We start from the raw sequence: 25,352 nt of genomic DNA, 5'->3' as shown, positions 1-25,352 counted from the left end.
ACAGTGTGGTCAGAAACATGCACACCAGTACCCTGCTGGAGGTCATGTTGTAGGGCTCTGGCAGTGCTCCTCCTGTTCCTCCTCACACAAAGGAGCAGATACCGTTCCTGCTGCTGGGTTGATGCCCTTCTGCGGCCCTGTCCTGCTCTCCTCGTGTCTCTGAGTATCTCCTACGCACTTGAGACTGTGCTGGGAGACACAGCAAACCTTCTTGTGTCATCCTGGAGGAGCTGGACTACCTGTGCAACCTGACTGGGCTGCAGGTACGGCCTCATGCTACCAGCAGTGACAAGGACACTAGCAGAAGACCAAACTAGACAAGAATCAGTCAGGAAGGATAAGGAGAGAGCAACTGTCTGTGGACACCACATGTAAAACCATTCTGTTTTTGTGGGTTGTCTTGCTTTTGCCTCTCCATTGCACCTGTTGTCACTTTGATTTGCACCAAACACAGTCACTTGTGCTTCCTGAATGGACACATTGATAGATTGAGTACATTTACTCAAGTACTGTGCAGCACAGATGTCCACTATATTTCAGGGAGAAGTATTGTACCTTTAACTCCACTGCATTTGTTGGACAGCAGTAGTTACATGTTGCTTTACTAATAAAGATCTTACACACTTAAGTACACAATAAGCTAATGATATACATTTTATTGTTTAATCCGTATAGATAAATAAATTCCATGTCTGAAGGGTCATTTGTTCCTCAATAGAAAGTGAACTGTGCTCCGTGTGCACAACATCTGGACTGGAATATAGTGTACTGACAACATGTTGTCATGTAGAAATCACTTTTTTTAAACAGGCCTCCAGTCTGTTTCTGAGCTTAGAGAGACACCTGGTGGTGACAGAGACAGAGACAGAACCCTCCGTACAGTACATCTCACTGGAATATTCTTCATGCACTCACAGCTAATGGATTCACTGCTCCCTGTAGACACACCGTGTTCACCACTCTCTGTGGAGCCATTCATGTGACATTTACTCACATTTGTACATCGTTTATGTATTTATTTTACATATTTCAGCTGTTTTTAAAATATATTCCTGACATGTGACATTATATATGTGTGTGTGTGTAATTATCATATAAACATGTTTTAATTATTGTTAGTGTTTCTCATGTTTGTACATATCGTTTAGTTGGCTCAGTGTGGATGTTAGTGTGACTGTAAGTAAAAAAATATCACTTTATTTCATATATTTTCACCCAACGTGTTGTGGAATTTAAAATATTGGTTAAATACACCAGATTTGCTCTGCATTCATATTCAATATGTGTATTTAATGCCTATTTTTTACTGTAATTTAGCTCATTTGGGAACATTTGAGTTTCAAATTATATTGAATTACATTATATTACATTATATTTTTAATTTTGATTGCTTTATTTTCTTATTTGTGTCATGCACACTTATATGAGCCCAACCCTTGTGGATTTACAAGACACCACACAATGATGTTGCATTAACTGCTCAGTCATACTCCTATTTCAGAAAAGGCAAAGAAACTCAGCCACAAAAAAATGTTCCCTTTCTGAAACAAAATTTAAATTTTTCATGATCATCCAACCAAAAGAAATCAACATAGAGGTCATTCCTTATGTCTTCATATACTATACTGTACTATATTTATTCAATATATAATGCACGTAACTGTACGTTTATTCATATTCGTTTTTTTCTATTGATGTGTATATTGTAGGAGCATTATCACATAATACATATTTTATATTTCTGTTTGTAACATATTTCTATATTTATATTTTTATCCTTACAGACTCAGCACAGTGAACATATTTTTATTCTTAATATCTGAAGTGCTGGTGTTAAACATTGTCGCATAATGCATATTTTTATTTCTGTTTCTATTTTATTACTTTATATTTACATACTCTCATTCTTACCTCTTACAATTCTCTTCTTTACATCAGAGCGACTGTAACGAATCCTGGGGATCAATAATAATAAATATATTTCTGATATTCATAATGTTGTGTCATTTAAATATTAAAGGATTAAAGGAATGGATGGATTTTTGTGTCATCTCATCTAAAAATGTGTAATAAATTAATATGTTATAATGAAGAACTTTATTGAACACACTGCAAAATCAGATTATAAATTTTATATCAGCATTACAATCCTTTTTTTTATTTTATTTTTTTACATAGCATCTGTATCAAACAACAAACAGAAAGCAGACTGAATCAATAGATTTAAAGGCATTCTCTGTCAACCCAGTACTTTTTTATTCTGATAGTTCACTTGCATCTCTCTCCTCCTCCTGCAAGTATTGTGTGATATTGCCTCATGCACTTGAAAGGCCTACGACTGCTAGGAGAGATACCAAGAGATTTCTCACACACACACACACACACACACACACTTACACACACACTCAAACACAGGCACACGCACCCTCCACGAGCTGGGAGATGAGATAGGCAACTTATGTTGTCTGTTGACTGCCGGAGCTTGATATGGCTCCGCTCAGCCCCGGGGCTCGATCACAGTGCAGGAACAAAGTAGTGAAATATTGGAAAACACAACATGAGAAGTGCCGATTAGTGTTTCTCAGCTAAACATATTTTCCTTTATTGTGTGGCTGTTTGGAGCAGCTCCACTCAATCCTGGCTCCTGAAGCTAAAAGGAGAAACAGGTTTTGTTGCAGAGTGGTCAGGTGTCAATCAAAGCCTGCCGTGTGCCTCGTGCTGCCGTCCTGTGGTGAATCCTGGGAAATAACCTGGACTCTGACTGCATTGCAGCCAAAAAAGAGGGCTGGAGCCAGCAGTTACGGGGCAGGGCACAGACTGGGTGGGAGGGGTGGAGTGGGTTTATTCTGCATCTGTCTCTATCTCTTAATCCCACCCTCTTCTTATTCTCTGTGAGCTGATCTGGGTGCAGTTCATGGAATTTGGACAGCTGTTGCAAGGCGTTTGAATGGCTGCAGGATGAGTGCATAATGAGCAGCATGCAGTGAAAAACAGTCCAAAGGCAGAGATCAATGATACTACATAACTGGTTTATTTGGCTGTAATTTACCTGATGTATAATTTCCTGACATTGACATCGATTATTAAAAGGACCTGAATTTCAGATACATCAAATTGATCAATTGAAAACAAAATTCCCATGAAGTCGTACCGTTACCCAACAACGATTTATTGTTGCGTCAACAGGTGATTGTTTGTTCGCAAAATACAGCCGAGAGAGAAGAGAAGAGAAGAGAAAGGAAAAAAGCCAGTGAATGTTTCTGCGTTTCTCAGAGCGGAAAACCAAAAACCTGAGCATGAATCACACTGGCGGCGGCGGCGGCGGCGGAGGGGGGAGAAAGTCGCCAGCTGATGAGAGGAATAAAGTCAACTCAGTTAAATTGACGCGGTGGAGATCTTGAAGCCATGCAGTTAACAGAATATTGCCTTCAAATAACACTCGCACATGCTTTTTCCAAAATCAAACATGCATTGGGTATTTCAGGTGGGGTAAAGAAGTGTAAATACTCGACAGTTTTAGCAATACAAATTCTCTAAATGTTTCTGATAATGAATATTTGTAGAGCATGTTACACACTTTGTCCAGCAATCCCTTTATTCAGTTGATTGTTTAAAGCAAATGATAAATGAACATTATTAAGTAAAAATAAAATATAAAATAAAATATATATTTAGCATGGATCTGCCTCGATGCTGCCGATGTGTGTGTGTGTGTGTGTGTGTCACAAAAACCACAAGCAAATTCCATCACTACTACTAATTCAAAGAGCATTTTGTAAACGATCAATCATTGCAAGCGCAAACTCGGTCATCACAAGGCTGTGAGTGCAGTTCGGATCACAGTGGTCACGGACAAGTTCAGCATCTCCTCTAGGAGCCACCTCACTAAGGCTTGTTATAGTTTAGTCACCCATTTGGAAACTTCTTCTTTTTTTTTTTTTTCTTTAGGAAAGGTGTGTTTGTGTTCGACCATCCTCTGGAAACAATTATATGTTGTTTTTGTTTTTCTCTTTTTTAGAAAAGAACTACCAAAATCATGCAACTACCATTTCATTCCTGCGAGACAAAAACCAGTTGGTGCTCTTGACTTGATTTTTCTCTTGGTGCTGGTCGGGGAGGTTCGGAGGTGAGGTCAGCGTGGGCGTTTTAGGCACTGCCATCCTGTTTGAGCCGCTGACTGCGAGCCTTGTAGACCTCTATCAGTAAATCTTTGACGTACTGGATCTCGCGCTCCACCGACTCCGCCTTGTCACGAAGCTCCCGGTTCTGCCCCTCGAGGCCATGCAGCTCCTCCTCCAGAGAGTCCAGCTCCGCCCTCTTACGCAGCCTGTACCTGCAACAGAGAGGGAAGCGTTTGGTTGGTCTCACGGGTTTTTTTTTTTTTTTTTTTTGCTGCCTTGCATCTTTATTAATGAGTCAAGTGAGCGTGACCTTTGAGCTACATCGGGAGGACTACCCACGCAGCTCAGACATCCCTCCCCCAAGGTAACATGATGTGCTGTTTATTTCACCTCATGACTGATCAATTGTCCCCAACTTCCCACTTTCACCCACAAACATTACAGAGACTTTTTACAGCATTCAGCACAGACGTGAAGGAGTGAAACTCACACACAGGCAAACCAGACTTATAGAAAGGGTTAGGTGGGGCTGAATTTGGCAGGCAGTGAGGGACTTTCCATTTCCCTCCTACACTCTGCAGGACATTTTTAAAGCAGTGGGGTGGCTGGTTTACGTAACACTCCTGCCATGTTCAAGTTTTAAAGTGAAACAACAAAATAATCAAGTATCATGAAGTGACTGACGAGCTTAAAAAACAAGAATATAATCTTTAATGACCACTGCAGCAACTTTAGTGATGTCATAACAGATGTTTTTACATGTTTATGAAGCAGCTTTTTAAAAAGACAGTCAGATAAAGAAGGAGATGAAGGAGATGGAAATTAATTTGACTAATTGTTTACCTGTGTGCAGCAGTTTTGTTCTGGTCTCTCTTCTTCTGCTTCCTCTCTCCACTGCTGCCTTCCAGAGAAGGGGCGCCCATCACCAGAGCTGGTTTGAGGGAGCAGGGCTCATCCTTTAGCCTCTGGGTGGGGCGGTGGATTGGGGCGCCCATCAGCGTCCCCTCGCCGTCCCCTCTGGACAGACATTCGTAGCTTTGGTCTGCAAGGCATTCTGGATAGAGGTAGTGGCCATGTTGGGGCTCTACAGCCTGTGCTTGTGACGGCTGATCTAGGTCACCTATAAAGCTATGGTAAGGCTCTGTGCTGGCCATGGACTGGTGGAAGTAGCCGTCACCGGCCACCATTGTCTCTTGGGGGATACTCCCAGAAAGTCCTCCATCTTTACTGCAGTGCAAGACCTCGAGCCCCGTGCTGTCGTAACTTACATTGACCTTCACGTTGTGCATCAACTGTCCCTCTCGCTTGTGGTGGCTGTCGTACGAGCCACCCAGACAAAAACCTCGGGCAATCTCTTCGCTGCAAAACATTCCTTCTGAAAAACAATAACTCTCCTCTTCCTTCAACGATAAAGCACATTCTCTCACCTTCTTGACGCTCCCGAGGCTGTTCTTGCTCACTGTCTTCAGTGTGGAGTAGTGGTTCACAGACAACTCTGTGCTTCCTGAGTAACTTCCCCTCGAGCCCCACGTATCAAGTCCAACTTCCTCCCCGACTTTCACCGCCTCACTGAGGATTCTTCGCCCGTTGTTGTGGTGGTAGCGGTGATGGTAGTTGTACGGAGCGGGTCGCGCGATTTTGGTTCTGCCGATGGGACCGCCACAAAAGCTGGCCAGGTCCAGTTCCCCTGTTGCCAAGGTAACAACCACAGGGCTGGTTTCTGATTGGCTGGTCCCATACGAGCCATAGGGTAACTGATAATAAGACTGGGAGCCCATGGCTTGAGCACCCTTGTCACATTTTGAGGATTTCTCCAACTTGTTTGTTGTGGATGTGGACTCGGAGCGGAAGTAGTCCTCCAGCTGAGCCAGCTCCTCCTGCAGTAGAGAGGTCATGACCTCCAGATCCGAGGGCACCTTGACATCTTGTTCTAACGGCGAGGGTGGAAGGGATGAGCTGGGAGAAGACTCGGTCGTCGACACAAATGAAGACAAATCAACTTTTTCCGTCATCCAATCTGAGTGACCATCACCTATGAAAAATTAAAAAAATAATGATTATAAAAATCATAGAATCAGCAAAGCAAAGCAATCCAATATTTTCATTCAGCTGTTGGTGCAGAATAACTGAAATACAAAAACTACAATTCAGGAAAAAAAATCTTAAAATCACGCAAGGTAGAGAGGATAAATGTAAAAAAAAAAAAAAAAAAAAGAGCAAAAACTGAAGCTTAAAATGAAGCAATACATCCGAGAAATCCAAGTGAACAACTAACCGATCATCTGAAAATGATTGAACAGCATCGTCTGCATTCGATAAATATCCACTTAGCTGTACTCACTGTACGACATTAGCCCCGTGCTGCACTGCGGCTCCGACCTCGGGATGTGGAAAAATAAAAAAGCGTCTTGGCAAAACTCACCAATTAAGTGCTGCCTCTCCGCTGGCTCCGCCCCCGACCTGGGCCGTGATTGGCTGTGGCTAGCCTGTCGGAGAGGGGGAGCGCCGAGCTCGCCTGTGGAAATGGGAGGAATTTTCCTGCGAAGGATCGATGCCGCCATTGTGTCGTCTGCGTCGATTAAATTGTTCAAAAGCACAAACCGTGCACTGGGTGGATGAAAGAATTGTGGAAACACCTGAAGACCTGCGGAGAGGAATTAGGAAAATTAACTAATTTAGCTAATCTTTTTTAGCTTTTAAACTCTCCATTTTCACCTAAAGCATTAATAACTCCCCAAAATCTTTAAAAAAAATAATTTAAATAAAAATGCAGATTAAAAAAATATAATTAGAATTAATATTTAAAAAATAAAAGTACAAAATAAAATTATTTTTAAATCCACATTGTATACTCTAAAGCATCTAATAATTCCCTGAAATTAAAAAAAAATTACATAAAAATACAGATTAAAACAACATAATTAGAATTAATATTTAAAAAATAAAAACACAAAATAAAATTTTAAAAGTTAATGAGCTCAAATTAACTCTTTAATTTTCTATCCACCTGTGACCTCATGCTGTGAGCCATTATTGATTTGTGTCAAAACTGTGTAATAACTAAACAATAATATGAACTTAACAAACAATAAATCATGGGAAAAATAATAGGAAAAAAATAGAAAATATAATAACATGAACTAAATGAGATATTTAAAGACTTTACACAAACATAGACATTTTTAAAGTTGTTTTCTTGAATGTAACTTGAAGTTGCGGACTAGAAATTGTATCAAGAAACATAAATTAAATAAATTCACCTTTTAAAAAGTAACTTTAATGTGGTTACTTTAAAATAGTAATAATGTTTAAAATGACTTACACTAAAAGTTAAATTCAGAATACAATATAATATTAGTTTAAACAAAGTCCAAACAGGTTTGTTGGTTAAATAAAGACATTATTGTCTGAACTTTCCCCCAAAGCTCTCAGCCAGTTTACTCACCCCATAGTTTCTGAATAGTCTTGTGGTGCGTTGCGGGAGCAAAGCACGCGGAGCTGGACGGTGAGGAAGGAGACAGCCACTGTTTAAAAAGCCATATTTTCCCTTTTCATACTCAGGGACTCTTCATCAAGTGCTATTTCGACGAACAGACTTGCAGACAGAAAGTTTTTAAATCCGCTACTTCTGCAACTCCTAATGCCCGGACCTGATCACAGCAGACGAGATTAATGCGCAGTTTACAGAGTTCACCCGGCCGTTACGTCATGAACCTGGGGACTTTCCCATTATCCAGAGACCTCAGCCTGTTTGTGAGAGCTGCGCACACTCCCCCAGCCTCCTCTCCTCCTGTTTAACCTATTATAAACACTTTAATTACATGGAATCTGATTTTACTCAGCCAGTTTTTACTTTAATTTAATTAAACACATGAATAATGATAGAAAAAATAAATCACATGCGTTTAAAAATAGTGTAAACAGCAGTTGTGCTTTGTTTGGCTGCTGAAGGAACCACTGGAATCATTTTATCATTAAAAACTGAAATACAAATGAGTGCAAGAAGTCTTTAACAGATAAAACGTTGCCCTGCCGAACAGCTGAGTGGAAATAACACGACATAAAGTTAAATAAAACACAAATAAACAGAGGCAGTGAGGAGGAATGGAGGCAGTACAGCAGACGGCACAGCCACGCACTAGTTTCCGCAGCGCCGCAGCGGAAGGACACCGTGTTGCAGTTCGAAGGTGTAACTTTAGTTGCAGCCCTGTTGCATCAGATCCGCAGGGGATTCGCTGAGCGCTGTAACAATGTGGCCACACCATTGGTTTATCTGGGGGAACTTTTTTATTTCTATTGGCCTGCCATCGCTCTTCCACTGATTGCTAATCATTACACATTAACACCAGACTGGGACCAGTTCACTTTGGATTATAACCAGTGATGATGTGTGGCGAGGGGCGAACCGTGACCTCCGGCTGGGATCAGAAACACACTAACACACACTTTAATTCAATTATGATCTGAGCTGTGTTTCGTTTCTGTGTGCGCCCATAATTTAACATCACTTCCTTTAGTGTGGTGAATCCTCCTGTGTGGATTTACTTTACAAAATAATCCCAGTGTGAATTAAAACTTAATTATTTTCAAATTAAACCCACTTAAAGTTGCTTTATGTGACTTTTTATTTCAATTCAATAGAATTTTATTTATCCTGAAGGAAATTCCTGTGCCAGAGGACGCTTCAAATTACAGTAACCACAGTTTTAACCATTCACAACCAGTACCCAGCGTCAGGGTCACTCACTGGGCCCAGTTATAGAACAACAGAGTGTTAAATATCTGTCAAAATATGTGTTTTCAAGGAGCAAAAGCAAAACCAGTGCCTAATAGAGTTACAGTAGGAGTAAGATAAAAACAAGAGTTAATAAAAATGAACTAAACTGGTGGAGAAAGACAGACTGCGCCTGATAATGAATGTTATATTGATTATGATTTACAGTGAGAAGTAGTTAGTTTTTATAGAGGTAATAAAGTTCACCGCTTTATTTACTGCACTTTTTATTTATTTACTTGTTTATTTGACATTATGGGGGCTCAGTTTAAAGTGTGCAGTCTCGAAATGGAGGGTAATACGATTATTGTCTTGTGTATTTTCATGTAATATTCACCCAGTGTCATTTTAGAGGCCTTTTTAGTGTGAAGGTTTTCTATTTGCTTTTCACACTGTTCATGCACAAATATTCCCACAGGTTTAATTACTGATGCAACCTACGCAATTTGGAAATGTATTTTTTTGTGAATTAAGCATTTATTCATAAGAACGTACCGATCTGATGTAAACAGTTTGGGGTGCGTTCATGACTGCCACTATACTGTGTTTTAGTTTGACTTTATCATTTCTCTGTGTAAAGACTGTCACATAAATTGATGTGTGTTGTTCATGTCTTCCTTTTGCACATGGGTAACATGACTGATTACAAACTCACAGCCTCTCTTATTAAAGAGGGCTTCTCTTCGTCACACAAGTATTTCCCTGATGAACGTCTCGCACCATTAAAATGATTTTTCTTGGGAAGTTAGACAGTGTGCAGGAGTTCTTCTACAACTTGTGTTCTCCTTCGCACCCGTTTGGAAATAGATGAGTGAAGTATTCTTTTATTTGACTGTGACAAAACATTGTTTTATATGTAAAATACAAAGCAGATGCAGTGCAGACAGGTTTCCAGCCATGGTTAGTTTGCAACCTCTGTCCCTGGTTAGGCTTTTAGAATTAAAACAGGAAGTTCAGGACTACTGAGCTTGGAATTAAACAATATAACATATACAATAAAATACAGGCACAGGCTGAGTGACAGTTGAAACCAAAATAAAAACACACACAAAAACATTTGTGAGGCTTCTAACTGCTTTTTAACGAACCCCTGGTTTTAACACATCTGGGGAAAACTGCATTTTCCTTCTCTGCACCTCAGAACAATCTTCAAAAAGATCTAAAATTAGAAACACTTGAATTTAAGGGCATCATAAAGAATGTGGTGACAGAGACATGTACTTGTTTTTCCTTCAGAGGCCACTATGTTTAAACAGTTGTTTTATTGTGGATTCTTGTATTATATGTTGTATTTGTTGCATTTAAACGTGTTCTGATTGGCTGCTACCTCGGCCAGGTCCGTCTTGTAAAAGAGATTTTCAATCTTAATAGAACTTCCTGGTTAGATAAAGGTTGAACAAAAGTAAAAATGTTAATATTCCAGACGTAAATGCATGGGTGATCACACACAGCATCATGTAAGTTAGTTTCTGTTCAAGTGTCAGAAATCTAAAGCGCTGTTTTTAAAAACAATTTTGTGAAATTATAAGAAATATTGGCATCATGACCTCACTGCGTGGGTCGCTGAGCTGAGAAGAAACTTTTTTTTCAGTAGATTTTATGAGAGATAATTTCTATTGCTATGTTTAGATACATATTGCATTTAAAAAGACAGATGTTTAAATTTAAGATATACTTAATTAGTCCCCACGGGTACATTCCACCTCTGCATCCAAACTATTTAGGAGCATAATTTTACCAAACATATATTTTTCCAGAGCATTCATGTCTTTAATGGAGCGTAGAGATGTGGAAATGTGCAAACACAGTCATAAATACACACATATTTGAATCTGTAAATAACATCAGAAGTAAATATGTAGAGAGGTTATATAAACAGGGGCGTAGCACCAAATTCTGGGCTCTGTGCATCAGCAGTCTCTGTGGGCCCCCTGCCTTTCCTCTCTTGATCCATGTCTCTTTCGCGCACCCTTTTAAAATGTTTCTACAAAGTCAGCTTGCTTTCTCTTCCTCTCCTCTCTTCCTTTCTTTCCTTTTTTTTGGAATCCTGATTTTTCCTCATGGGTAAAGACGTGTACGTTGGTGCTCCAGCAGCAGAAGCAGTCGCTCACCGCAGAGATGGGACCAAGTCACACATGTGCAAGTCTCAAGTAAGTCTCAAGTCTTAACCTTCAAGTCTCAAGTAAGTCCCAAGTCATTTTTTCTTGGGCAAGTCAAGTCAAGTCAAGTCAAGTCACAGGTTATGTCAAGTCAAGTCAAGTCAAGTCAAGTCCAAGTCAAGTCACCTTATTAGTGTAATTTTACCTGCAGAATCTGATCTTAATAAAGTGAAAAGACAAGATATAAGTAACTGTCAGTAAACATTGACTTCATCGCTGCCATGTTTACTTTGCAGGGACGACCCCCATGCGTGCGCACACACACACACACACACACACTAACCAAGGCAGCGGCCAAAATCACCTATTTAGCTCATTTAACCCTGTGTTGCTCGTTCATAAAACGTACAGCCGGTCTTGTGATGAACCAGTCGGAATGTTCGCTCACATTTTCTGGGGTTAATGTTAGCAAATAAATTAAAAAACAAGTTCCACCAAACCGACCCCCACCCCCCACCCAACCCCCATATCGTATCAAGCTAACGTTAGCTAACTACCGACTAACCAGATAATATTAGCTAATTGACAAGCACTTACTGGGCAGAATGGCTCTTCAGATGACGAACAAAGTTTGAAGTTGTCGCCTGGCTGTCCGAGATGTTGATGCCGCATGTCTTGCACTGTGCTGTTCGTCTTTTGCCGTAATAATGGTAATTCCGAAAGCCGAAGACAATGACTCTCAGTACCCCTCCCGCTGATATGTTGATGCCTATCTGATATAAGAGGGCGTGTTTCTCCAATAAACACGTAAGGTACGTAGAGAGGGCATGACTGATTGACAGGGTAGTGATCCAATCATGACAACGCCATTCTCAGCCTGCGCTCCTACCGGGTAATCGACATTATTTTTTAAATAATTTATTAATTTTATATTGTAACCGATAACATGATGTGAATAACACTCAAGTCATTCAAGTCATCGTGTCTCAAGTCAAGTCAAGTCCTGAGTCTTTAACTTCCAAGTCTGAGTCAAGTCTCATGTCTTTTATTTTTTGTCAAGTCACAAGTCATCAAAACAGCGACTAGAGTCGACTCGAGTCCAAGTCACAATGACTCGAGTCCCCATCTCTGACTCACCGCCTCAGCTGCATTTAGTGCAGTGGTGGACTAAACCATTCTGTGCATTACAGGGGTGAGAGGAGCCTCAGGAAGTGTCCACTATTTTTTATACAAATTTCAGTCTTTGAACAGATTTTATTCAGCCACTTTAATTTAGTATTTTTAATTAAAAAAAAACTGCAAACTAAACCAAACTTTTCATCAGTACATAGTTCAGTAAAATGATTAATTTCTTACCTTCTGTGATAGTTTTGTCAGATATGCAGTGATGATTTCTGGGTAATATGTATGCTGATGTTGTTCAATATCAAGTCTCTATTTGTGTCAAGACAATACGTGAACGATAGCGTGCACCAGGGCCCGTCGTAACTTCTATACGGCACTGACAAAGAGGGATGGGTACTTGATCAGTTTATCAGAGTTTATCGAGCTTTATTCACATACAGGCCACAAACACAGAGTATGAAACATGTCCTCAACAATACGATTAAGCTGTGCAGTAAAAACCTTTATAAACTGACAGCCACTCACAATATATGCAGCAAAGTGCTGATCAGAGTCAGGAAGCATCAAACGATGCCACCAACTACATTATCTGATACTGGATCAGCAGCACCTGTGCTGTAGTTTGTCTTTCACAGTAACGGCACATCTGATTTAACCAAACTTGCAGTAAATACTGTCATCCTTTCACAGATTGATTGCCGCCAGATAATGTGGGCGAGTGCCACAAAAAAGGGATTTAAGCAAACTGCAGCTACTGTAGAACAAAGCAGCACACCTTGCTCTCCAGTGTCCGCGTGGCACTAACAACAGTACCACACATCTCCATCATAACTGGCTAAAAAGTGAAGACGGGGTCATTGATCAGCATGGAAAGTTTAAAATCCAAACTTCCATCATGTCAGTACAGTCGATTACAACACAATTTAGAATCATACACTGAAAAATATTCAACTGTATATTCAATAATAATTCATAATGATTTTATTTATTTATTTATTTATTTATTTATAGGCACCTTTTTACAACACTCAAAGTCACCTTACAGGCAAAGATAGAGAAAATAACAGCTGATTAGAAAATTCAACAAGATAAGGAATCACAAGGTCCACAGAGTTAAATACATTAAGTGTCATACTTGGTCGAGTTAGTTTGCTGTCTCTGTCAATTAGCTGTCCATTAGTCACTCACTCTACAGCAGGAAACGGCACTTCAAAATAAAAGCTCTCTGCTGGAAATTCATTGTACTTGAAAACTTGACATGTTTGCGAGTCACTTGCGGTCCATTCAGAATGGACCTGCGACCCACTTTTGGACCACGACCCATCAGTTGGGAACCACTGGTCTACACCCCACTGGTGGGACAGTGAGGTGGATAGAAGAGGGAGACCCTTACAGTTAACTATTGGCTACCAGTTGCATCACTTTCACAGTAAACCACTGTGTCATTTTTACAGTAAATTTTACAGTAAATTGTAAATGATGTGTACATATTACTGTGAATTAGCAGTAAAATTACTCTACTTAACTGTGACCTTACAGTTAAAGCCTGTTACATTACTGTGAAATAACAGTATGTTCCTGTAAATTACTGACTTAAACTGTAAGTTTGATTGCTGTGAATTTACAGTATGCTCCCGTAGAATTACTGTATTTCACTGTAATCGATCAGTTAAACTGCTACTGTAAAATTATTGTATTTCCCTGCATGAATTTCACAGTTAAACTCTGAATTTGGTTAAATATCACAGTAAAAGCCTGTGAGGTGATAGTAATGTAATTTATTGTGAAGTATTACAGTTACATATTGTTACTTCCTGGAATTAATTTTCAGTGTACACATATAATTTCCTCAAACACACAGTAACATATGGAGCAGTGTTAGTCTGGAATTATTTATCACTGTTACTGATTAAATTAACACAGAAAACAATGTTTTAAAAGAAAATGAGGAAACAATTTGGAACATCATGTTTGTAAGAAGCGGTGCATTTGGGGATTTGTAGTTTTTGCTGCAATGTCATGTGTTTGCTGTTTGTGTTAATGGTCTTGTCGAATTTATGTTTTCAGATATATTATTTTGGGTTGATTATGATTTTTAATACCGTGAAACTTCAATTAAATCATTGTCCCAATTACCAGCCCAGTGTGGCTACACATTTTGACAAATAAACGCTTGTTTCAATCAGAGGCCTGGTCTGGTTGCCAAGCAATTCACTTCTTATTTTTTATTTTTTATAGGAGTTCTTCGGATGCATAAAAGTGGGTTGTTGGCTACCTCAAATTATGTTTCCATTCCTCGATTACCCTGTAAGTTATTCATATCCTTCTCATGTGCTGTTTGTCAGAGCTAGATTAAATGAATGATACATAACTGATGTATTATCTGAAGCCTAATTTTTAAACAAGTCATATTCACACTGGTTTAATTTAACAATTTAACTGTATTTCCCATCTTTGCTGAGCAACAGTTGTTGCGCCTGTTGATTTCAGTGATTTCAGCAAATAGTAGCCCGGGCTATTCACTGAAGTTTTACAGTATGTGTTTTTAAGAGGTTGATTTGTGTGGACTGAAACGTTTAATGCATGTTTTTAAAGGCGGACCCCGAGAAGATCAGCGGTGCTTTTGGGCAGGGATCCTAACAAATAAACAAATAAACAGTAGAGCAGAGAGCGTCCTCACCTACAGCTGCACGTCTAATTTTTAACATTTAAGTTTCTGAGTGTTGCAGTACTTTGCCTTATTTCCCTTCCTCTCAATATGTTTATTTTATGTGTAATATATGCACCAAAAACCAAAGCAAAGTCCTTGCATATGAAAACCTACATGGCAATAAACCCTTTTCTGATTCTGATTTATGACTCTGACCTGTCTATTTTTATTTTATTGTACCATGATCTGTAAAGTTCATTGGGAATATAAATAAAACTTAGTAATTTAGGGGGTTACACTTTATTTTAACCCCTCCTGTTGACATTTATAAGCACTATACACATTTAACAAGTGGTTTATAACACACTTTAATGTAGTTGTTCAGATGTGTATTTATTAATGTATTTGTTAACAACCACATCTCCTTCTGTGGACACCCATAAGTGACTAAACAGAGACTGAATGACAGTACAGTAAAACACACTTGTAATGATATTAAATATGTCCATAGCAGACGTTGCAAGAACTTAAAATCTCCTCAGTTATGCTTCTAACTACATTATAATGTGTGTTATAAACAATTAATGAAATGTTAATGTACTGCTTATTTATGCTTATTAGTAAAAATACTAGTTAAATTAATTAAAATTAGTTATCCTGTTCAGATCCCCTGTCCGTTCCAATGGATATAACTCTTCTAGGATGTCTACAGCTATGATTACTGTCATCGATGGGACGTCTGTCAGCCAATCACAGTGTTCCACATCATCTAAAGTGGACTGCAGTGGAGCCACGCCCCCTTTTTTAACAAGCATGGCCGACCACGAAGCAAGGAGGAAGCGTAAGGCAGTCTTTTAATCATATTCTTAGAGCACATAATTTGTGTTTAAACTGTGTTTAAGGTAAACACAAGATGTTATATTACTTATATGTCAAAATATTATATGAAATATTTCGCTTTTATTTAGGATATTTTCAAAAATATCCGTCCATTGGAACAAACAATGCATCTGAATGTCACAGGAAAATGTGGGAATACAGTTCTGATTTGATTTTCTAATGATATAATAAGTTTATTTTATTGATTATGGACACAGAATAATCATCTGAGGAAATTTTCATTACACTGTTTTTCTGAAAATACATCTGTAAAACTTCAGAAATTACAAATATTTTGAGTCGTGATGACCAAAAAAAAAATGCAAAATATATATACAGTGTGTTTTAAGGCATCATTTTATTCACTGATATGATTTAACTACTAAAATTAATAAATCTCATTTTCATTGTTGAAAAAATGCCTGTTAAGACCATTTAATGTCATTTTTAATATTGCCTGATTTCTGCCTCGAGATTCTTTGTCCACGAGAGTTGAGAGAACAAAACAAACACAAAATTAATTAAATATCTTTATCATAAAAAACATTTGCTATTGATTTATTAGTAGAAATCCATCATTACAATATTTGTGTGTGTGTTTGCCACATCAGTGGGTTCTGACTGGGTTAATATATGTTAACATCTATAACTCCTCCTGCGGACACACATCAGTGGAGGCTGCTGGATGAACAGAGAGTAAAACACTTGAATTAAATATGTCTTTACAGGAGCTGTTTCAATGCTGACAAATACTACACCATAATAACAACTTAAAATGTCCTTATATATGTTTCTAACTACATTACAGTGTTTTATAATCCATTAATTAAATGTGTATTCACTGCTTGTTTAAGTGTTTCCCATAATAGAATTATAATCACTCAAAGTATGAAAAGCTGGAATCGTGTGTGTGTGTGTGTGTGTGTGTGTGTGTGTGTTACAGATGCATGTAATTCTGTCACACACAGAGTACGCTTCAGCGAACACACACACACACACACTCTGATTATAATAAATCTCTCGTCTGTCACAACATCATTACCATTTAACCATTTCACAGGCGGCTCAGAGCAGGATCTTCATTTAATCATGAGCTTTAATGAAGCGCAGGAAAACAAGAAACGACTGCAGCGACTGCACAAATAAAAAAATGTACAGACGTGTGAGTTAATCACACACGAGACGCAGATGTTTTTACAAAATTGTAATATAAGCAAGTGTGACTTTGAGCTGCTGGAGGACAAACTTTGATCTTAAATTGATTGATGACAGATGATGGTGACGTTTGCAGACGGTGGTTATAAAACTGCTGCTCTCTGGTGACAGCAGTCTCAACAACATGAGGTGTGTGTGTGTGTGTGTGTCTTCTAAAACGAGTCTGATAATAAGTTAAGCACAGCCTCATGTTTGAGATCCATCTGTAGAGTGATAATGAATGTGTGTTTTCTACCTCAGCAGGTGACAGTCTGTAATCACATGTATTTAATGTCTCTGTCCTCAGGCTGTCACTCTGCTCCTGCTCCTTGTGTCTGACCTCTGCAGGCTGTGTGTGTGTGTGTGTGTGTGTGTGTGTGTGTGTGTGTGTGTGTGTGTGTGTCATGACGGGCGCTGTGACAGCTACTGTAGGATGTGTGGAGGTCGGACAGGCTGGCCCTCATTAGTAAAACCAGTACGACTCTGCATGGCTCCCTGGCTGGAGCTCCTCTGCCTATCCTCTGCCTCCCCGGCAAACCAGAAGCTGATTGAAGCAGCCAGGTCTTCTTGTTGCTATAGTAATAGGCAACACTGGCTCACCCCTCTCTCGAAAACATGTTTTTGGCACCCCTGTAGCCGTGGGTTTTTGCGGCCTCCCCCTCGGAGCTCCTACGCCCCCATTGTTTACAGTGCTCGTCTTGCTATTTTTGCAGATGGTGCAGTTTTTTATTATGCATGATGCACCTCTTTAGTCGCGCATGAATTTGTAATCATCCGAGGTCGCGGGGATCAGGAAAAGTTGTTCCTGATGTGTGCAATGCCCCTGCAAGAATTTTATATTTCATCTGTTTTATAACCTCTAACAAATCACTTATTGAAATTAGCTGTGAGTGTATCAACAACACGTTTTATTCATGCGTTACAGTGTTTTCAACAGAAAACTTTGACATTTAAGAGTCCTTGTTGGACAGAAAAATAGGAAACACACATTTCAAATGATTAAATCAATCATATTTTAAATTTTAACACAATTAAGTGTTTTTTTATTGACAATAAAATCAGATTATTGACTGCAGATTTGAAGAAATGTTAAAAATCTCAGCACAAACCTAACAGTCGGTTTAATTTTAACCTCCCACACTGTACGCTGTATGTACATATATATATTTACAGTAGTGTCCACAGATTTCAGTGCTGTGTGCAATAGTGAATCGACACTGAATTCCTTAACTTGCAGCCCTTTTCTGTATTGCGGCAAAACGATTGCCTGCTTTTTGTGCAGTATTGCCCTCCATCTGTCCGTTTGTACTGTACAACCATACAGGAGCCCTCTCCAGCAGTGCATCGTGGGATGGGAAGAGCCTCCTTCAAAGACGAAGGCGGCCATGCACTCCTCTACTATGGCACATTGGTATCAGTTACACCATAATTTCATCACCAGCAGCTCCCTGTGAATCCTGCTTACATTAACTTTTTACAGGGATTGGCAACGCAGACGCAGAGATGCATGGCAGTGCCAGCACTTGAACCCATTTAGATTTAGCCCTGCTATTCAATAGTTGGTCTCAACATATTGTTATTTGTTGATGAAGTGTGTTGTATTTGTATGAACAAATGGTGCGAATTGTGAAGAATCCCCGCAGTTACAGTGGGATTACACTGAGAGAAAAGGCGAGGGGGATTAAAAAAACAAGAGGATGGGGAGACTTCAAAGTGGCAAAGTATGCAGGGCTGTGTTTGAATGATGGCTGGCGTATTGTTTTGATAAGTGTTCCCTGAGGAGAACATGTGAGGGAGCGTGTCACTTTCTCCTCTCATCTCCGAGAAAGGGAGCCGGGCACCGAGGGAACGTCAAAACCAGCCGTAATTACAGCGTTCATGCAACAATACTGCAGAGCGGCTGCTTCACACTCACAGCAGCAGCAGCAGCAGCCCCAACACACACACACACACACACACACACACAGATCACACATGCAAATGAATTAATTTGCTTTAAACATGAACCTAAATGAACATGTTAGACCCTGAGATGGTGATGATAATGCTGGTGCACAGGGAGCGAGGAAGAATATCAAATGTAGACAATTTAATCCAATCCCCATGACACACACTTCTGCTTTCATCATGCTCGTTGTGGTTTTATCAGCGAGTGTGAGAGCTTGTTCTCAGACAAAACACGACGTCAAATACTCTGTAAATTTCTACATTTGTTTACAGTGAGTGTGAAACTTTAATTAACGTCACGTCCTCTGTGCTTACAAATGCAAATTCCAGCAGCAACATGAATAAAGATGATTTAATTAACCCATTACTTTGGCCATGAACATCTTTTAGATGATGATAACTTTAGGTCTCATTAGGAAATCTGTTCTGTTACACACCACCACACACTCACAGGAAACACCACACACAAAGATAATTTTATTACATATTAAAATACCTGATCAAAATGTGACATGTCTTTTAAAAAGCAGCCTCGTCTTCTTCTCTTTCTTGTGCGACTGCGGCGAAACATTTTATTCCAACAGCTTCACACTGAGATTCAGAGCTTCTCTTTATTCAGTGCGAGCGTTTTCACAACAAATTTAAACGTTCGCACAAACTGGAGGAGCGGGCCCTGACCACAACATCAATATCAGTCAATCTCTACTGTTAATTCATCATCAGTCTGTGGCAGCGGTCCCCAATCTGAGGGTCAGGACCCCCCCACAAATAGTCGTAACATGAATAATGAGAGAAGAAATAAGAGAAATAAATGTGGCTGCAGAAAACACCTCAAACACACGTTTAAATACTGTTTATTTTTTGGACTTATTTGTCAAAATCTTTGCATTTTCTTGTTAAATACTGCCTGGATTTATATTTTAAGGCCTCAGAAAATGTTCAAATAAAACAGTCAAATACGGGAGAGGATCAGTTTTTGATTCGGCTGCTCACAACTGTGACGAGGGGTTGCAAGCAGACGCTTCTCTGTATTAGGGAATCACAAGAAAGTCAATTTTAATCATATTCATAGCCCAAAAAATCACAATTTGGATCAATAAAAGCAAGAAAAAAATACCCTAAATGGGAAAGAAAAATAGAATAAGAGCAGGGATCTCTCTTAGAGGATGACAAGCAAGCAGCAAACCCACTGATCCACTCGATCGATCCTGTGTCTTCACTGAAATCAGATACAATGCAGTGTTTCTCACCTCTGCCTGACATGACTGTTTTATTACACATTTATTTTAGAAATGACGCTGGAATCGATCAGTGACATATCGCTGCTGACTATAGCCCTGAGCAAAACACATTTTAAGGCAACATGTGAATTAAATTCCCTGTGAGTAAGCAGTTTATTGAGCTGATATTGTTTTTAAAAAGCAATAAATGTAATAAATATCAGTAGTGGAGGGTGTCTTGTGGCTCAGTGGTTTGATTCTATCAGAGCACCTTTGTTTCATGTCGAACCCTTTTCTCTGTCTCACTGCATTTCCTGTCTGTGTCGCTGTCAAAATAAAGGCAAAATTCCCCAAACACAGCCTTTAAAACATAAAAAATTCGTGCTGACCTTCAGAAAACGGTCAAAAGCTACAGAGAGAAACCTGAATTTATGATAGGAACCTAAACACACACACACGTTATATTAGGATAGACAAATTTCTGTGGACAGGTAAGGAGACAGGCCGTCCACCAGTGTCAGTGGACTGAAGGAAAACAGGTGTGACGGTTAAACAGCATTATTCCTGCGCTGCTTCTTCCCTGCAGGAATACTGATTCCATCATTATGAATTTATTAAAGCTCAGATTTTAAAGCGCTCTTCAGTTCTCCAGCAGGATCACACACAGAGCATCGAGCGGAGCAGATGAGTTTACACCCAGAGAAACCCACATTACTAGATTACTGTTGTCTTTCTCAGGGTGTTCCACCGCAGCCTCTTGTAATGATGCTGCGGTTGGGGGGAGTGAGCGCACCAAGCCGTCCCAGCGATTTCAAGTCATTGTGGTCTCATTACAGCAGGCTGTTGGTAATCCTCTGCCTTTGATCTGGGAGCTGAAGGGAGCTGTGTTTTGCTGTAGTTTAAACAATGTTCTGCCTGCTCCCTCAGCACCTCCACCAGGAGCCCTGTGGTAGCTGAGGAGCCGCTGCCCGACAGAGCCGAGCCAGACAGCCGGAGAGTCGTGGGCTGGATTGTTTTTAACGCTCGATGCAGGTGAGACAGAAACAGTGAGTGAAGCTGAGGTGAACCAGGAGAGTCGTCCGCCGGGGTCACTTCAAGTCAGTTTAGAGCACTTTATTCATGTCTCTTCAGGGATGATTCACGGCGGGTGTTTCCGCAAATATCATGAGCACAGAATATTATCCACACACAAACTCATGAAGAAGATAAGAGATGGAACAACAGCTTCATCATCATACATCCCTTACAAAGAGTGCATTTGCTTCTTTATGTATCTGATCTAAAATGACCCTTTAACAGTCATCAGAGTTTGTTTGGCTCACACAGTGAAACCAAACCTCCTGTTTTTTTTAATATGATGTCGTTTTAAATAACATCTTTACATAAAAGACTGAGAGAACATGTTGAGGGTGGTTGAGACAGGCTACTTTTTTTGTTCTTTCACACTGAATTAAGTGCTCATCCCTTTAAACTCTGCAATAAACAGTCCACCAGTGCCTACACTGGTATTTTCGCTTGTTGTGATGTCATTTCTTAAAGTATCCTCAAATACTTAATATCCCTAAAATCTGTGCAACCTGAGCTGAAAGTTTATGTAAGTCATTATACCAGAGTATTTGATTAAAGTATTTAAATTGAGCCATTAAAAAATAATTAAATCACATTTTCCATCAGTTTTTGCAAAATTAAAAAAACACATTGATCCAAAAGATTTTTAAATGTGGAAACATAAAGAAAATATTTCTCAACACTCTTTAAGTTATTTGAACTACGTACATTATTTAGTATTTGAGATTGGCTCATTTTTATTAGCAGCGTAAAAAGGCTTTTTGATAGTGTAATCCAGTGGTAAGCAACCTGGATCCGACGCTGCTCGATGCAGTTGGGTTTCTAACTACGGTGGCTGACCTGAAGATGCAAATGTCCCTATTTGAAGCTGGTGTTTGTTGATATAAACGGCAAAAAAAAAGCACAACAATTTCCAGGCAACAACGGTTAGTGAGATATCCTACAAAAAATGCATGCACAACAGCTCGTATGATATCCTACAAATTTGCACCCCACGAATGACATTACGTCCTCAATGTGCAGTCGTGAAATTAACACTACGTTATGTAAATCAAAGTTACGAAGGATAGGTTTGGGCAGAGAAACAAGGTGGGTATGTACCTTAAAAGGACTCATAGTTCAGTCAAAGTTCACACGGATCCAAACACGCCACTCAGAGGAAGAGTCCTGGGCAAAAAGTCCAGATTTTCTATCATTCCAACCTGCCTTCTTTTCAGTGCTCAGGACTGCTTCCATGTTTACTGCCGTCAGCGCACTGGTCACGTGATCACAGCTTTTCAGGTGATTATATACTAAAGAAAATATACTTATTAAAATATGTCCTGTTTCTGCCAATGCACCCCCCAAATCCTGCACACTGGACCATTAAACAGAGGAGACAGAACATGTTAGTTAGTGAGCTTCAAAGGTGCTGGTAGGAGGATCTTCGTCCATCTTGGACAGAGCCAGGCTAGCTGTTCTCCCTGTTTCCAGTCTTTATGCTAAGCTAAGCTATGTGGCTGCAAACTGTAGCGTCATATTAAACAGCCAGATATGAGAGTGGCATCCAAACAGGTTCCAGCTGCAGGTTAAGAAGGGCCCAATGAGACTGAACCAAAACAGTGAAGGTGTGGGTGAACAGAAAGATGCTAAAATGCTCTGTGGAGCTGAGGAGCTGCAGAGTCAGGTGATGATTCTCTGTGGAATCATCAAGACAGTTCACCTGCACGTCGTCATGTGATCCACTGATTTCATGGACAGGAAGTGAGATCTGCTCTTTGTTCCTGAACCATAGCTATGTGACAAAATCAAAATCTGCTCCGCGCTGCACTGACAGTCATGTTTCTATACATCATTGCTCCACTGGGCTTTTACCATGGATGCTTATGTCATCATCTCTGACAAACCGACCAATCAGGAACAAGCACTTGCAACAATAAACACCAGTTGCAGCATGGACTGTTACAGTGTTTTTCCTGTTGTAATAAATCTGCACAGAAAGACAATATTTTGCTCTTGCTTACACATTGACCTCTGACTGAAAGTGTTATGTTTACACTCCTTTCTTGCAGGCTTTCAAAAGGCATTCTGGGAAATGTAGTGTATAAGCATTATGTCCTCAGCTTGTGCTGTAAGAATATATGAACTGATTTTAAATTGAAATTAACTTTTTTTGTAATTTTCTGTTCTTATTTGTTCTTATTTCAAGATCATCTCTAAGAATGACACAAGTTGATTTCTGTTTTTGCAGGATGGAGACTGGTTTATAACTTGTTTTCAGTACGAGGTTATTAAGCCAAACAAGCAGCATGGCTCTATGTGGTACTGTCAGTCAGTCTGTCTGTCTGTTGGTCTGTCCGTCACTCCACACTGAAATGTTTCAGCTACTGGATGGACATCCATGAAATTTTAAGTAGACATGCACAAACAGGGGTGTTTGGATCCCCACTTTCTGGCATGCTACAGGATCAAGGTATTAATTTGCCCACCACTGTCCAACTGATGACATTTCCATCGGCCTCAGCTTGTCTTAAAGGGAAATTTCGGTTTATTTCAACCTGTCTCCTATCGTCCTAAATTTGTTTCAAGTAGCTAGTGACATAAAAATAATAGTTTCTCTGTCGTCCTCTACCTGTTGCGCCTCTCTCTCTCTCCTCCTCCGTTCTTCAATTTCACGAAGCTCTTCGTCAGTGTATTCTGGCTCAAATAAATAAGGGCGGCCATCAAACTCTGCAAAATCAAATTCCTCCTCCACAAAGTCAAAGTCTGGCAAAAAGTCAGCCATTATTCTATAAATCTTTCATAAAATAAATGAATGAACTTTTCAGGCTACTGTCCGGTTCTGCCTTCCAGCTGTTGCTGCTTGTTCTCGCGAGATTTCGGCTGCGCTTTGGAAAGCAGAGCTAAATGGTAAACAACAAACATGGCAGCACACCGGTAAGGTAAGACAACACGTTTACATGTGGTTTTCTATATGTTCTCTGACATTTATCCTAACGATATGAGGCGGTCTTTGTGGGAAAAAAGCTTGTTTAGTGGACTAACTTTGCACTTAAAGGTTGCCCGTTCACTTACGTTTTAACAGGTCTGACGCTACTATGCACCCCGGCTGTATCTAGGCTAACGGCTAACATGCTAACTATTATTTTATGTCACTAGTCACTTGAAACAAATTTAGGACGATAGGAGACAGGTTGAAATAAACCGAAATTTCCCTTTAAGTGACAATTAGCAAAAGTTACTTACACGCTAAACTAAAATGGTGAGCATGGTAAATGTTAGCTGCAGAACATCAGCATGTAAGGACCATCAATGTGAACGTGTTAGCATGCTATTGTTAGCATTTACATGAGCGCCTAAGCATTGTCAATACTAGCGTGAGACACTGAGGCGCAGGCCCTTGTAGATGGTGTGTGCAACACATTCTCACTCCAACCTCGTCACATATTGACGTTTGGTCATGAACTTTCAACGTCTCCACATATGACATCCAAGGTACCCTGGGTGTGTTGGTTGTTGATGTTCTGGGACGCTGTGTCAACTTCGGCCTGTTACATGCATTGTCTGTTTTGAAAATGCAGTTTACATACAGTCTCTTTCAAAAATGAACTACGTCAGTACAACACAACGCCTGACATTTTGTTTTTTTTTCAACAACAAACGCATGTGGTTGGGTTTAAAGTCTCACGGGACGCAAATATCGCTCACCCAGATGAAAGTCAGTGCTTGTTGGACCCAACTACCATCCATCCCTCCCGCTCCACTTGGGTTTTTGGGACCTTTACTTTCGTTCTTGTCTCTCCGTGGTTTCCCCTGTTGCTGCTGGGCACCATTAACAGCAACCGGCTATGTATCATGCCAACGTTAAAGGACGGCTTTTTTCGTGAGTGTCTGACGCCGCAAGTCCCTGCCTAAGCACCGGATTTCGATGACTTAGGAGCGAGACCGGGTTGGTGTGCAAGTTACAAGCATGCACAGAGTCATTTATGCTCAACACATGGTTGCAATATGGTCCAAAATGCCAGGCGCCGTACCAACAAAATATTCTGTGGATAAGCAAGAAGTCAGTAAGCATTGTATTTTTATACTGCTTTGTTTTTCTCTTATTTTTTAGTTTTACACGTTCTTCTACTCCCTGCTGCAAAAAGCCTCTTCTTTCCCCTCATGGGCTATTTCCTTGAGGGCCATGGCATTAAATACGGTTGTTTACTCACCCAGATAAGTTTGGGGTCATTTGGAGTCCTTTGGAAGATATTTAGATCCGCGAGAGCCGTGTACATCCATATAGTGGGAATG

At 39.9% G+C, this 25,352-nt stretch overlaps 1 protein-coding gene across 1 annotated transcript; it reads right to left on the bottom strand.

The window, feature by feature from the left end:
• Window positions 1-2,127: 2,127 nt before the first annotated feature.
• LOC125889164 (uncharacterized) lies at window positions 2,128-7,807 on the bottom strand. Its single transcript, XM_049576926.1, has 4 exons — window positions 7,567-7,807; window positions 6,544-6,765; window positions 4,965-6,153; window positions 2,128-4,333 (listed from the first exon to the last, which is right to left on the bottom strand). The coding sequence occupies exons 2-4, from the start codon at window positions 6,680-6,682 to the stop codon at window positions 4,147-4,149; spliced, it is 1,515 nt and encodes a 504-aa protein (XP_049432883.1). The 5' UTR covers window positions 6,683-6,765; window positions 7,567-7,807; the 3' UTR covers window positions 2,128-4,146.
• Window positions 7,808-25,352: the final 17,545 nt, after the last annotated feature.

This window comes from Epinephelus fuscoguttatus, linkage group LG5 (genome assembly GCF_011397635.1).
Source record: "Epinephelus fuscoguttatus linkage group LG5, E.fuscoguttatus.final_Chr_v1".
NCBI classification, from domain to species: Eukaryota; Metazoa; Chordata; class Actinopteri; order Perciformes; family Serranidae; genus Epinephelus; species Epinephelus fuscoguttatus.
This window is presented reverse-complemented; position numbering and strand designations above follow the sequence as displayed.

Bases quoted from the DNA above. Each gene is read 5' to 3' on its own strand.
- LOC125889164 (XM_049576926.1), bottom strand. From the start codon at position 6,682: ATGGCGGCATCGATCCTTCGCAGGAAAATTCCTCCCATTTCCACAGGC. The intron at 6,154-6,543 runs GTGAGTTTTGCC...AATTTTTCATAG, and splicing joins GGAGAGGCAGCACTTAATTG to GTGATGGTCACTCAGATTGG. The intron at 4,334-4,964 runs GTAAACAATTAG...TCTCTGTTGCAG, and splicing joins AACAAAACTGCTGCACACAG to GTACAGGCTGCGTAAGAGGG.